This window comes from Pyrgilauda ruficollis, unplaced genomic scaffold, assembly GCF_017590135.1.
Source record: "Pyrgilauda ruficollis isolate IOZ18807 unplaced genomic scaffold, ASM1759013v1 scaffold35, whole genome shotgun sequence".
NCBI classification, from domain to species: domain Eukaryota; kingdom Metazoa; phylum Chordata; class Aves; order Passeriformes; family Passeridae; genus Pyrgilauda; species Pyrgilauda ruficollis.
The window spans coordinates 6,546,180-6,560,994 of NW_024524934.1; the positions used below are offsets into that span (position 1 = coordinate 6,546,180).

Consider the following 14,815-nt stretch of genomic DNA (forward strand, 5'->3'; position numbering starts at 1 on the left):
GATACTTCTTTTGTTTGAAAGATAACTGTTGGTGTTATTATTATTATCATAACTATATAATTCATTTTGGTTTGGAACTAGGATGTGAGAAGTGCAGGGGGAAAAAGGTTGAGGAAGCATTTCTGATTCTCTCTTTTAAGTGGCATTTTCTAGACAGCCTGTTTTCGTTCTTACTTCACAGAGAGGACAACTCCCAGCCGCCTGCATTCTCAGCATATTTTCTGTAATTGATTGGCTTGAGGTCTATGATTTTAACCCATATTTTGCACATTCAGTGACTTCTAGGAAAGAGAAGGCAGCTTGCTGCAGCAGTATCTCAAAGTAGTTCTTTGCAGCCAAAAGCCACTGCACCTCATTACCATGCAGTTCCTCTTCTCAGAATCATCTGTTTTGTCCTTTTCTATCTTTTTAACTTACATGGTTTAATTCACTGAAAACTAAAAATAACAACAGTAACTACTTTAGTGATGCTTTCCTTGAAATTGCACACACATACATATTGACATGGTCTGAGACGAAAAAGCCAGGAGAGAAGAAAGTCTTAAGGCATTTAAATTACCTTCATCCACTGTAAAATAACAACTGCTTTTCCATGCTTTCCAAAAAAGCAACAAGAACCATCTCTACCAATGGGTGAAGCAAAGTTTGCTATATCTTTGCTGTTCATAGTAGGAACCCATGCTGGAAAGTCCATTTATGGTAGGGCAGTAGGTGCAACCATACCCTTCTGATAACATAAAAAACAGTCTAAGACAAAAGGGACAGAGAACAAACAAAGGCTCTACTTTAATCATAATTCACTACTGACCTTTTCCTTGAGGGCCCTTCTTCAAAATCTGAAGAACTAACATCGTTGCTTGTTGAGGACACTTGCGATGCATCGTCCTTCTCATTCTCCAGCTGTTCTGATCCTGGTCCTAATCCTTTAGATTGGCCATTAGTGAGAAGACCTGCAAACATGACAAAGGAGTACACAATATTTAAAACTTGCATTGATTTTATAAAAATTCACATGTGACACTTACAATAGAGAGCTGATGCCCAAAGCAACTGTCTTGCAAAGAGATAGACTGATAACATTGATTTTGCATAGAGGTACTTCTACAAAAATTTCCCAGCTTGCCTGTTTCTGGTTTGGCTAACTCTAACACCCCAAACTCAAATAACTATAATAGGAGCGTTTGCCATAGTGTTGCAATCTTGTCACATTCAAAAAAAGGGACACAGCTTAGTCAAATTTATCCTTGTTTTACAGAATGCCTATGACTAGCATATAGGAGAGTATTTTGCATTTGTCTGTGGATTGATATAAAATTAAGCTGCCATTGGGTTCAATTTGACATCATCTTGCTCTTTATTCTGGTGTTTCCAAGTACTGCAATTTATGATCCTTTGAAAAAAATCCTAAATCTCAAAGAAGTGAACATCAAATGTCCATTTCCTGACTTTGATTCTTCCGGCCAAGTGTCACTCATCTACAAAAACTCCAGACTGCCAGAAAAAGTACACAGGGCAGCAAAGGTACACAGACCACAGCTGCCCTCCCTTTTGTGCCTTTTCTCTCCTGGAGCAATAAAATACAGCAAGCAGAGTCACACAGATGGAAAACAGCATTGGACCTTTGTAAGCATAACGTTTAACAAATTTTGTGTATTCTCTGCCACCAAGTAACTGCAATATAATATGACTCTTACAAACAACAGCAGATAGGCAGTGAAACCACTCATACTTAAGGAAGAATTAAAATAGTAACATACTCTTCAGCAGGCTCCGGGATGAGAGGGAGGAAACAATTTTATTAGCTCACTACTTACTCAATGTGTTAAGACCTTATTACCAGAGGAGTTGCAATTTTATTCAGGAGGATGCTTTCTCATCTTTCTACCCAAATAGTTTCAGATATGGCATAACAAAGCTTTATTTCATGGCTGTATTTCCTCAGAGAAATGCTGATAGGACTTCCCTCCCTTAGCCATTTCAGTCTCTCTATAATTGTGCCTTAGAAAAGAAAATGTGGTGGGGAAGGTGGGAGGAAGGGGGGGTGTGCTGCCCCTTCCAAGATGAGCCAGGCTGGAGTACTGCACTGAAAACACTTACTAAGAACTGCAATTCAAGAATTTCCACCAGCACTGTATCAGTGCCACACCATTTCAGAACCCAGATTTCAGGAAAATCACCATCCAGCACCACCAGCACACTTACTCATTGCATAACCAAGCATTCAACCAAGCTCACCTCAAAAGAGACAACGAAGCATAACCAGAGCAAGAGCAAAGACATCTCCCCCAGTGAGCTGCTGTCTCCAAGTCCTGGAAGCTTGGCCACAGCTGATGCCAAATGGGCACTACGACTGCCAGCAGGCTCTGAACCTCCTAAATTCTAATCTAATCACTCTGATTGCCCATTTTTAAATTCTAATCCAAAGCCTGCATCATATCTCACTATTCTTTTCCCAATCAAAGGTTGCTCATATTAATTCTGAACTACACCAGATTTCTCTTGACTTGGGCTATGTGGTGGCCACATGCTGCAGATTTTGCATACACTGTTTTAAAAACTGCACCTACAAAGCAAAAACATGTTTTGGTTTTCTTCTGGAGAAGAGTCGGTGAACTGGTAGCTCAATGTTGTTTTTTTTTAAATACACAGTCCACAAAGCACAAATTGAAACTACACACCAATTTTTGCACTAAATTGTCTCTTCTAGCCAGCATAAGACTATCAGGGAGAAGTAAAATGACCCAATTTACATTTCCTCTCCCCTTTTGTTGAATTCCTTTTGATATTTCTTTTTCATTAAAGGGATCTCAAACTGTGACCCACCAAATAAAACAAATTTCAGTATCAGCACAGGATACTACAAAAGGGTTTGTAGTGTAAAAAGACAATATGACGTGGGGTGACAGCATCCCCTTCAAAGCATTCCCAAGGAAATGAAGGCAAACTTTGAAAAAACACTGAACAGATTATATTTCTATGCTGAACTCACCCCCTCTATAAGCCCTAGTACCTAAGTTTATTCTTATAAAAGTTTCAACTTTTGCTTTGCATTTTGCCATGAAACCACTGCTGATAAAATTTACAATTTTTGAACTCCAGAGAAGTCTAAATCAAGCATATCATTTGAGGCCTGACACTCAGTAACTTAAGTCTTATGGCAGAATTTGATTAGGTTTTCCAAAAGTAATATTTGTTCTGGAGACTTGCCATATGTAAAACCCAAGAACCTGAAGTATATGAGTCAAGAAAATCACCTTTCAGGCTGTCAACTTGCATGCACTTGGAAGGCAATTTTTATTCATCCCTTCACCCTGCCAAACCATCAGCTCACTTGGGAGACAAGCATGATTTGTGTTCCTCAAGGAAAAAAAGTATCGGTTTGCCAACCATTATTCATCATAACCAGCACTGTTCCAGGACGCAATAATATTGCTGATAACTGATGTTAGCTATCGTCCACTGGAACCAACTAAAACAAGCGCCCTAAAAGAGAGGCATAAAACTACAAATGAGAGATACTGATAAATACTGGGAATGGGTGTCATGTTCTACAGGTTTTCAGGGCCAGCATAATTGCAAAATCCACTCTGAAGTGATGAAAGGCACAACCCAAACCCTCCTTTCAAGCACTGGAGAGAAAGTACATGCTGAAGCAGGCTGTTATAAAGTTTATTGCCACTCAATCATTTTTATATCAAATGCATTCAGCTTGCCCCCAGATACCTTTTCCTTCAAATGCCATTCCTGTTATCTCTAACTGCAATAAGCCACATTCTTTACTGCTGCTTATCAGTTGGGAGCTATGAAAGGTGTGAAGGCCCCAGGACAGGATGGGGACCCCACAGCTTTGCCAAGTGATACTCAGGCACTCCTATCACCATTAATGAGTTGGCACCAGTGCAGTGGACAGGACATACAGGTCTGCTTGGTGCACTTAAGGAGCATCAATCCATGTGGGTTTGATACTCCAAGACCAACCAAGCACACTACACGAAGCAGCAGGCATTCATTTTTCTTAAAAGCTGAGTACTACAGTTGTGTGTGTATATAAAGAGAGAAAAGCAGCTGAGTGAAAAAAACACTCTTTTGCATAGTCTGGAAAGCTGAACCATTCCAAGGAGTGGCTACTTGAGAGCACTCAGCAACAGTCAAGGAATCAGCAAGCCCTCAAGAGCAAAATCAAATCAAAGGGACAAATAGTTCCTCTACTGCTTTTCTATGGCTGTGCCTTTCAACCTCTGAACCACAATGCCAGCAAGCCCTAGCTCCTGTCAAAGCCCATGACATTCTCAGCTGCTGAAGAGCTGGCAGAAGCTGCCTGTCCCTTGCCCACTAGGCTCATCTCGGCTCACTGAGTTCTCACTGTCTTCTCCCCTGGCAGCTGGACTCATGACCAACCACCAGACCTGAATAACTAGGCAGAATAAATCAGGGCTGATAAAAATAAGACTATATTCCTGTAATAGAAAATGTTTGTTTAAAAAGTCAAATTAGATTAAAAAAAAAAAATAACTCATTAAAATTAAATTTGAAAGTACAGCAACTTGCATTATAAGTCACTGTAGGATTTCATATATTAAAATGACTTACATGAAATAATAATTTATATATACAGAGAAGCAGCGCATATTTGCTGCCAAAGTTTAAAAAGAACTGAAACACTGAACGGTTCAAAGTCACTGAATAAACACTGCCTTAATTAAGTCAGCAATAATGAATTATTTAATTAAGTCACAATACAGGAACTCGCGTATCAAATGACATCTATGATCCCTTAAATACACTGTTCTGGTTCTAACTGATCAAGACTAGACACCTTCAGAGAAAGGCCATTTACTAATTCCTAATAATTACAAATGGTAGCTTAAAACCAAACCATGGAGATCTTAACATCCTCTCTAAAATGTATCTTAGTCATATAAATGTCAGCTTCACAGTTTTGCTGAATTCGTTTTTAAACTTCCACAAATGCCACAATACCAAATCACAGTTTTAGATACAGGCTGCTTAAAAAAAAAAAAGAAGAAGAATTTCAGCTTCTCAGTATTGAGAAAAAGCTGCAAATGTCACTTTTTCATCTACTCTGTTATAAGCCAGAGAAAGCACAAAAGCCCTTTCTGCATACTAGTCACTATTACAGATACTTCTATCACCTCCTATTTATTTGCCTTCCACAGGGAATGTTTTCCAATCTGTCTGTGGCTACAAGTTTGTTTGTTTTTTCACATGCAGAAGGGCTCTGCTACGAGAGCTGAGCCATGCCCTCTAGGGTGACCCACACAGAATACAGATATTATGGCTTTACAACCTGCACCCAGCGTGCTCCCTCCTGCTCCCACTGCAGCTCAGCACCCCCTTTGCTTCTGGGCTGTAGCTGTTAGCTGAGCAGAGGGCTTGCTGAGCCTACTCCAACAACTGGAATGTCCTGCTCACCGAAACAATGTGTAAAGAACAGCTAAATCTGCCTAAATGAGCATATTACAGGGGGCTTGTGCTGACTCAAGTGGATTGCTTCTCATACGAGCCTAGCAAGTAAGACTTAACTATTCCAGCTCAGGCATGGCTTCGTTTACATTGATACACATTTGCTGACCTTACTGTTTTTGGTGACACACACACACATTCCTAGCAGCAATCTACAATTCTTCTTAAGTCATGATCTAACTCATCTCTGGTCATCTGGAGAGATGAACAGGCACATGCAGGACAGGTCTTGGGAGCATCCGAAGATGTGATGCAAAATCCCAGTAGCTGGGAACACACCGTACAATAAAACACAATGCTAAATATAAATGCACAGAAGGAATATTGATGGGGAAGAGAGGAGCAGAAAGCAGCAATAACACAGCAAAAATGTAAGGGAGGGTTTGGAGTTAGCTGGTTTTAAAAATAGATGAGATTGCAATTACTGCTATGTTCTTCATTATTAAAGTTACTGAATAATCAGGAAAACAAAGGAAAGCATCTGAGCAAATTTCAGCATCATGCGGTTAGTAAACTAAGTGGTTGGGTGAAGAGACTTTCACAATGTTTCCAAAACACTATTTCCACATCACTTACTCTAATGCCAACAAGGCATCTGAGCATGAACATTTCCATGTCCTTACAATAGAGCAACACCTATTTCAGCTCACTGTTTCCCAGTCCTGAGGCAGCTTAGGGGAAAAAATACATTCAATTGTATTTCCAGTCAGTTCCCACAGTCAGAGGCAACCCGCAAAGCCATTATGTTAGGAAAATCAGCAGTCAACACCCCACAAACACAAGCCAAAGATATCAAAACCATTAAATGACCTAAACAAAGACAATTTCAACATGACCATATTCACAGCTTTCTATATCAGATAACATCAGAGGGTCCACAGTGCAGAGGAGCCATCCTGCAGATCCCAACAATATGAGAAATGTGTAACTCTGCTCCTGGGTGTTTCTTGACTATACAGGGACACTCTCTTCCCACTGCCAACAGATTCTGGGTTGGTTTCCCCCTGGCAACCCTTTCCCTGCATTCCTCCCTGATCCCTGCAAGCTGAACCGCTCTGGGCTGGTAGAAAAATCCAGTTTCCAGGGCAAGCAGCAAAACAAACACAAGTTGCAGTAAGTTAAAAAAGGGATTTACTCAAGACAGCATTCGCACCATGCTAGGATGACAATGTTCCTTATGAGAGCATGTAATAAATAGCAGGGATGGTATATACACAGGCATGGGGCTAAAGCTCTGTTCCCTTATGGAGTAACACACCTGTTCAAACTTCAGCTGGGCAGTCTTGGGATTTGTACAGGAAAGCTTTGTTTTAAAATATTAGTGCTTTTTTTCTTTCTGCAAAGTCCCATTTAGGAGAGCTGACACAAAAGTTAGAAAGCAAAGGGTTTAACTGCAGTTTTATAAAGTCTGAAGGTTGTCCACCCCACACCACGGTCTGGAAGCTTAGCACCACCAGAACATGGACAAACTCTTGAGCACAACTACACCATGGAAGACCACCAACATGAATTCTATGGCTAAAGTACAGAGGGGTGGAAAATTATCTTCATCTAAAAATTTTCATCTCTTCAAATATTTACTCTAGCCACCTGTTTCACAGAGGTACAGAGTGTTTCACACACATCCTATACACAAATCAAAACCAGCAATAGACTGGTGTCTCGCATACACCTCTTGTTTTCATTCAGTCTTGTAGATATTGCCTACCTAGACTTTAGTATAGTCTTTCACAAAATTTCCCACACATTTTGCTGGAGAAACAGGCTGCTCAAGGCTTGGATGGGTGTTAGCTAGGTTAAAAACTGTCTGGATGGCTGGGCCCAGAGAGTGGTGGTGAATGAAGTTAGATGCAGTTGGCGGCTGGTCACCCATGGCGTTCCCCAGGGCTCAGTGTTGGTGCCAGTGCTGTTCAACGTCTTCATCAGTGACCTGGGCAAGGGGATTGAGGACACCTCCGGTCAATTCACACACGACACCCAGGTGGGCAGGAATAATGACTTGCTGAGGGTAGAAAGGCTCTGCAGAGGGATCTGGAGAGGGTAGAAAGGCTCTGCAGAGGGATCTGGAGAGGCAGGAAAGCTGCCCAGCAGAAAAGATTGTGGGTGTGCTGGTTGACGCCTGGCTGAACAAGAGCCAGTCTGTGCCCAGGTGGCCAAAAGGCCAAGAGCATCCTGTCCTGTATCAGCCAGGATGATACCTGTGTGTGTACAGCGTGGCCAGCAGGAGCAGGGCAGGGATTGTCCCCCACCCTGTGCTCAGCACTGGTGAGGCCACACCTTGAGTGCTGTGTTCTGTTTTGGGCCCCTCACCACAATGAAGACATTGAGGGGCTGGAGTGTGTCCAGAGCAGGGGAATGGAGCTGAGGACAGGTCTGGAGCACAAGCCTGATGAGGACCAGCTATGGGAGCTGGGGCTGTTGAGCCTGGAGAAAACAGGGTTCAGGGATGACCTTATCATGTTCTACAACTGCTTGAAAGGAGGCTGTAGCCAGGTGGGGGATGGTCTCTTCTCCCAGGCAACAAGCAATATGACAAAAGGAAATAACCTCAAGTTGCACCAGGGGATGTTTACACAGATATCTGGAAAATTTCTTCATGGAAGAGGGGGTTAAGCACTCAGGGAAGAGCTCAGGGAAGTGGCTGAGGAAGCACCCCTGAAGGTATTTACAAGATGTGTACATGTACCACTTTGAAACACGGTTTAGTGGTGGATTTGGCCATGCTGGATTAACACTTTGACTTGATTATCTTAGAGGTCATTTCCAACCCAAACAATTTTGAACTACAGGGCGCTACAGTTTCTTATAAGCTGTATCTTTATATACAAGTTTATTTGCATAGCATAATTAATTGTTTTCACCATTTTTCATAAGTAACAGACAGCCAGCTGCAATGCAATACAGATCTACATTGCATTGTCTGTAATCCTAAATGTGACTTCTACCAAAACCACCCTTTACACACTGGACTGTGTACTGAAACACTATGAAAATCTTGGTAGACATGTTAAATAAATACATTAATCATTTGATGCTAAGTTTAAACACACTGGTATCTCTTAAAACATCTGCAGTCTGCATTAATCAGCACACTGTACTGAGTTACTGTATTTAGCTGTTGTATAGCTATGCACAAAAGATAATTTAGTTTTATAGTGCAAATGCCATCTGTCACATTGTCACAGCATGACAAGGTATCACATTACATATTAAACAGACAACATGCTTCAAAAATAAGGCCTATTTTCATGCTCTGGTTATCTCAGAGACTAACGAACAGGGCTTTCATGGTAGTGACATAATTTAAAAACAAAACAAACCACATTTTTCTCTGGGATAAGAGATATGAATTCCCTGTCCACTTTTTTTAGGATAGTTGTCATAAAGGCTATTTTCATCTAATTTGGTAATGCAAAACCACAACGGTTTTTTGCCTCTAAATAAAAAAGCCACAGCATGAAACCATCATCATTTATGCCCCATAATGCTCTGTCCTGCCACCATGATGGTAATCAACAGTACGTGGGCTTTTCAGACGACAAGCCACTGGACATTAGGTTGATTGTGGTACATAACAGAGCATATGCATAAAGCAGTACTACTATGCCAAAGATTGTTAGCAAATAGCTTGTACAGTCTTCATAACTGACTAGAAGAGTGCTTTTATATGTAGATATACATCATTACTACGGAAGCCAAGCATGAACGACATTACAGCAAAAGATGTGTTTGTCAGCCTGTCAAACGACCAGATCACCAAAGAGAACTGATTAAATAATACAGGTTGAAAGAAGCTCCTTACTCCCATTACAACTCCATCCTAAACCACTGTTAAGCAATCAAAGACATTTTGTGACTTTGTGTTCTGCATATTAGTCCATTGACTAATATGTTAATTGAAATTAACCGATCTGTTTCCACACAACACTTTCTAGGGTGTTTTGTTTTCATCTGGGGGAGTATGGACTGAGGTTGGGATGCTATTAACTCATAGAAACAGGAATACAACAGTCAAAAATGAACCTAATTTAATTCTGCCAGGAAACTACTCCAGGCCATGTTACATACTTCAAGCCCCAGTTTGATTTATGAAATAGGCACCTGAAAGAAATTTAAAACAAAAGACACCAATAAAGCATCCAAAAATGCCTCCCAATATCTGTGCTGTATAAATAGAGAAAAACCTCACCTGATATTTGTCCATCCTTCTGTTATTTTAGGTTTGGGGGGTTTTTTTAAAGTATTCAAAGAGACACACTTCTCTGATTAAAGACATTTCTCCACTGGTAAGGACACAATGAAAACTCTGAACCTCTCATTCCTCCAAGTAAACACATGACCTCTTCTGGCACTTTATAAGGGCAGAATGGAGGCCATAGCCTGGGCTCCATGATGGTGCAGCCTGGATGAGGGAGGGAACAAGAGTAACAAACAGGCTGAGCAGCGAGGTAGGTGCTCAATGACAGGTGAAGGAGATAGCAGCAGTAATGCTGACCCAAAAAAAAAGCTGAGGGAACAAACTCATTTCTCTCAAACCCCCTTCCTACAAATGCAGACAACGAAGTCATACCTTAAAATCACAAATTGGCTACTCTTGGATTTTTTCCAATATTCTTCTTAATTTTACGGAGGGGATGCCAAGGGAAAGGAAACCTAAGGAACAATTGTCCCCAAACCCAAAAGCCAGAGCTGTCCTGAATGAAGTAGAACAGAGAGGAGGAAAGAGACCTGATGATCACCACTTTACCAGCTGCTCACTGTGTGTTATATTGTACCACTGTGCTATCGAGCTCCTACCAAGTGCCCCTGGAGCTGTATGATAAGGAGAGAGCTGTAGCATTTCTGGTAAGTTGATACCAGGCTGTGTAAAGACCATTAAGTTTTGACAAATAAACACAGTCAATTTTATGGTACCATAAACACTCCCTTTTAGCACCAGGGAAATGAGCACCATGTACCCTTCCTGTACTTTGTCAAGGAATCACACTCTTTGATGCACACAACTCGAATCTACCTCAGTCCCACAGCCTCCTTAGACTGCACTCAGAAAGCTGCAAAGGAACAAGAGGACTCCAAATGCAAGCTACAGACCTTTGATGTTCAGATATGTAGTCGGAAAAGACATGAATCCTTCAGCAGAAGAACAGGAACACCAACACCAGGATGAGAGCTTGGTTAGGATTCAGGGACCTGGACTCTGTCCAGATGCTGCCATTGTTAAGCAGGTGCCCCTGGAGAGGCCACCCCCTCTCCAGGCACCTCAGCTCACCCAACTAAAATAAAGGTGGTGAGCTCAGCTTCCACAGTGAAACACAGGGAGGGGTACAGACAGCAACCATGACATGACACACAGGGTTGGTGTTATTCACATCCCTCAGTGGTGTGAGATTTTTGCATGGATTTTGGTGTTGGACAGAGTGCCTTTATTTCTGGAGTAAAGTGCCCTTAGATTTGCATCTGTCCTGTAAGACACCTTCTCTCATATGCAACCTGGAAACAGAGTTAAACATGCATTTTATTAGAAATTATAGACACAAGCAGGTCCACAAAAAATACAAATTTTCTCCATTTAGTTCAAGAGTATCAGCAACTGAAATATCAGCATAACCACTGAGAGAGAAAAAAGTCTGAGTTGTCAGGTATTAACAAAATTATCAGTGAGGGACAAAAAAATTCTTCTTTGGTTTTTATGCCAAAAACATCATGTCTTGTTTATCCTGCCTTTCCTGGGGAATTTTACAGCTGAAAAGAAAACCAGTGGGGTGACACCCGATGGGAGAGCGGAAAGAGATACGGCAATACAACTGTGAAAGAAATAATTTAATTTTAAAATGTTTTGTTCTTCCTTTTGTTCTTTCCACCTTTTTTGTTTTATCAATTTGAGACTATTTGGAGAAAAGTTACTGACTATTTCCCAAGTATTTTTACTTGTCCTTCACAAATACCTGGCATGTGAAGGAAAGAACATGGATGACAATGCTAAATTAGAATTAAGTAAAGCAAGCTAATAATTGTTTTAGGTCTTTGTCACACTTATGTCAATAGGTGAGGGCAATTCCTTCCCTTTCTGAAGTACTTTTACAGAGCTAGCTTAACTGCAACATACCACAGCAGTCCCATTTTTCAGTCAAGTTATTTCTCCCTGCCCCAGCATCACAGGGCTATGCATTTAGACGCATCTTGTTTAAGAGTTAAGTTTCCACTAGGTATGGATGGACAAAGGAACAATAAATCCACACTTCAAAAATATCCATACCTTGGCACCCAGGGACTAGACAGATTAGTAAAGATGAAAAAGAAAATTAAAAAAAGACATTCTGATATTTTAAGTAACATGAGAAAGAAAGCTATGCCAAGAGCATGTCTCTAGACAACAGCTATTCTACACTGGAAAGTAAAAATTAGCAATTGTGTCTCCACGGAGTATAACAGAAGAAGGAAGAAAGAAGGTGAAGGCAAACACACTGAAGCAAGGAAGAGCCTGCTAATTGGAAGAAAATACAACTTATGAATGTGCAAATAAAACAACAAGGGAAATAAAAAGGCATGCAGCGTCTCAGTAAAATGAATACTTGTGAGCCGGAAAAGGAAGAAATGCGCTGCTAAAACCTAGAGGCTTAGCAAGGCTTGGCTGTATTTGTTAGGATTTCTAGGAAACCCTTACAGATTGTGTAATTTGAAAAGTGCATATCTGCATGAAACTGAGAACAACAGCAAAACAGCATCTTGGTGAACACTTGCTACGTGCTTTTCCTCTAACGAGGCACAGTTCCCAGTGATCTGTGGTGAGGGATCACACAAACAGGCCGGGCTCACAATCTGGGTTGATGGACATAAAGAAAAGCCCATTTCTGGAACTGGTGTCCTGTCCTTGCACCTTCCCTGGTGAAAGCAGCAGCAGGCAGGGGCCAGGCCAGCCCTCTGCTGCAGTCTTTGGAGAAGCCTGAAGAGCTGGCAGCAGGAGCTAAGAATGCAGCATGGCTCTTACGTAACATCAACACTCTGATGGACTGGGACAGCCCTCCTCCATTTGCAAATGGGAAGCAGCAAGAATAGAGAGCCTGAGTTACTTCTTTCTCAAGTAAACCAAATTAAATAAAATTATCAGAGACATAAATGGATGGCTTGGCTTCTACACACATCTCAAAAGTAAACAAAAGAGCAGATTCTGAATGAGTAGGAGGGCTCCAGCACAGCAGTGTGCTCTAAGAAAAAGGATGGGGAAAAGACAAGAGAACTGCCAGAAAGCCCTTTTGGGGAGGTTATCCTCCACTTAATTGTCTCTAATTCTGCGCCTCTGTGACAAAAGCTGTGAAAAGCAAACGTTGAATGACATACTTCTAATTGCATAGTCCCATTTGATATTTTAATGCATGTCATTGAGGATTTGCCTTTCATGACTTTTGCCAGGAGCACGGGCAGCCCTCCAGACAGAAATTTTTTCCCCCACGATGCGACATGAGCCATGGGGATCCTGTTTGCTGCAAGAGTGCACAACCTGTCAATGCAGCGACAGTGATTGTCCCATGCAGCAGAGCATGGATTCAGCCCTCCCTTCACTGGAGGTACTCTCAACTTTCAGTCAAAGAAAAGGAGAGAAGAAGTCTTCATCCTGTCCTGGGAAAAATTAATTGAGCTAAATGCTACATATTCTACGTGAACTCAAGTTACATATGACAGACAGATATTTGAATCAAACCACTTTAATTAATTTTGCTCCACATTTTCAATAACTTTTCAGTGAATGTGCCCTCCCTAACTCTCAGATCATCCATCAGTCAGCTCCAGGAGTGAACATGTCAACCTCTTTTGCTGACAAAGATTTTTTTTTTTCCTCTGGCATGTCACCTCATTCTACTAAGCACTTGAATTACGATCTCCAAGTTTACAGCAATTAAATATTCACTGACTTAAAAAAAAATTAGGTCACAGACACTTCTAACATATCACCCTAGCCTCTTCAGCACCATGCCAGACAGCCCTCCCCTGGTGCAGGAGGCCAGAGCAGTCTGGTTGGACTGCAGGCAGGGAGGAAGGCTGCCTCCCGCAATGCCGGGGATGCATCGGCACTGCCTGCAGCCAGATCTCAAATTCCCTGCCAGCCCGAGTGCTCACATGTCTGTTCAGAGCCTTAACACAGACTTGACAACCAGGCCAGCATAAGGTCCTGTGACATACCAGAAAGAGGGAGGGAAGAAAGCTGCCTGAGCAATTCTCAAACATTTTTTAAGCTGTTGGTTTCAAAGGCTTTTGTCTGTAACCCTAAGTGTCATCCATGATGCTCAGCACCTCGCTGCTAATAGGGTAATGGAGCTCTCTTCAGGGGAAAACCAGAGCTGCTTTTCCAGGCAGAGAATTCTTCCCCTTGGTACCATCAACTCAGTATTTATTTCCTTTCCTTCACAGAAAGTATCTACAATGTATTTTAAGGCAAAATGAAAATTCAACCACCTGGAAAGCTCCCAAAACTCAGTCTTTGATCTTTTAGGAGGCATTCCTCCTTGTCACTGGTTTCTCATCTAGCTTGCTAAATTGATTATAAAACTGTATTATTTCTAACACTTGACATGGTTCTAACACGTGAATCAGCAGTGTAGTCATAGAAAGATTTTTTTTTTGGTATACAGTAAGTAAACCTATTTCATCCATATTTGCAAAACCAGGATGCTTAAAAAAAAAAACCAATCACAAAAATCCACCTATTTTATGGTGAAATGTGTTGCATATCTGTATTTTTCTTTTCTCAGGGGAAGAGAATTTTTTTTTCCTTTTTTTTTTATAGGGGCAGGCAAGCGAGTAGTATCATTCCCTCACTTTTTAAAATTAAAGGTCAGGGGAGAACACTCCGTGCTCAGGATGAAGAACTGCTCTGCTGTTGCACTCAATCCCCTGTAATCTGTTTGCAGGGTTATTGTCAGAGGAGAGGAGGCTCGTGACAGTAAAACACTGAGCCCAACTGCAGCAAACTGAGAGCACAAGTGCAATACCAAAGCCTGACACAAATGAACAAATTGTTCTGCTACGGGCGCACACGCCAGTGACGACATTTCACCTCTATTTGAGAACTTGCCTAAGGTAGGGATTCCAGCCCATTCCTATGCGACGCTGACAGCGGCGGCAGAGGTTGGCGGACATCCCTCTGATGCACCGCAGCCGCCTACCTGCTGGGAACGTGCAATGGAAAAGTACACGCCAGGAAATGAATCTGTAGCTGGAAGACACCGAGGAGAAATCCCTCCCAGACTAGATCCAGCACTGCAGCGACTGGAGAGCAGGTGAGGGGATAAAGCAGGAGGATCCTGTGCTCAGCCATCGGCTGAGCTCTGAGGAT

At 41.7% G+C, this 14,815-nt stretch overlaps 1 protein-coding gene across 3 annotated transcripts in view; it reads right to left on the reverse strand.

Annotated features, from left to right (window-relative positions):
* The window catches only part of JARID2 (jumonji and AT-rich interaction domain containing 2), a 213,842-nt gene that overhangs the window by 90,743 nt on the left and 108,284 nt on the right, over nt 1–14,815 (reverse strand). For all 3 annotated transcript variants that reach the window (XM_041475330.1, XM_041475331.1, XM_041475332.1), the window contains exon 3: nt 809–950. In XM_041475330.1, coding sequence (XP_041331264.1) covers nt 809–950 — 142 coding nt within the window. The remainder of the gene's footprint in view (nt 1–808; nt 951–14,815) is intronic.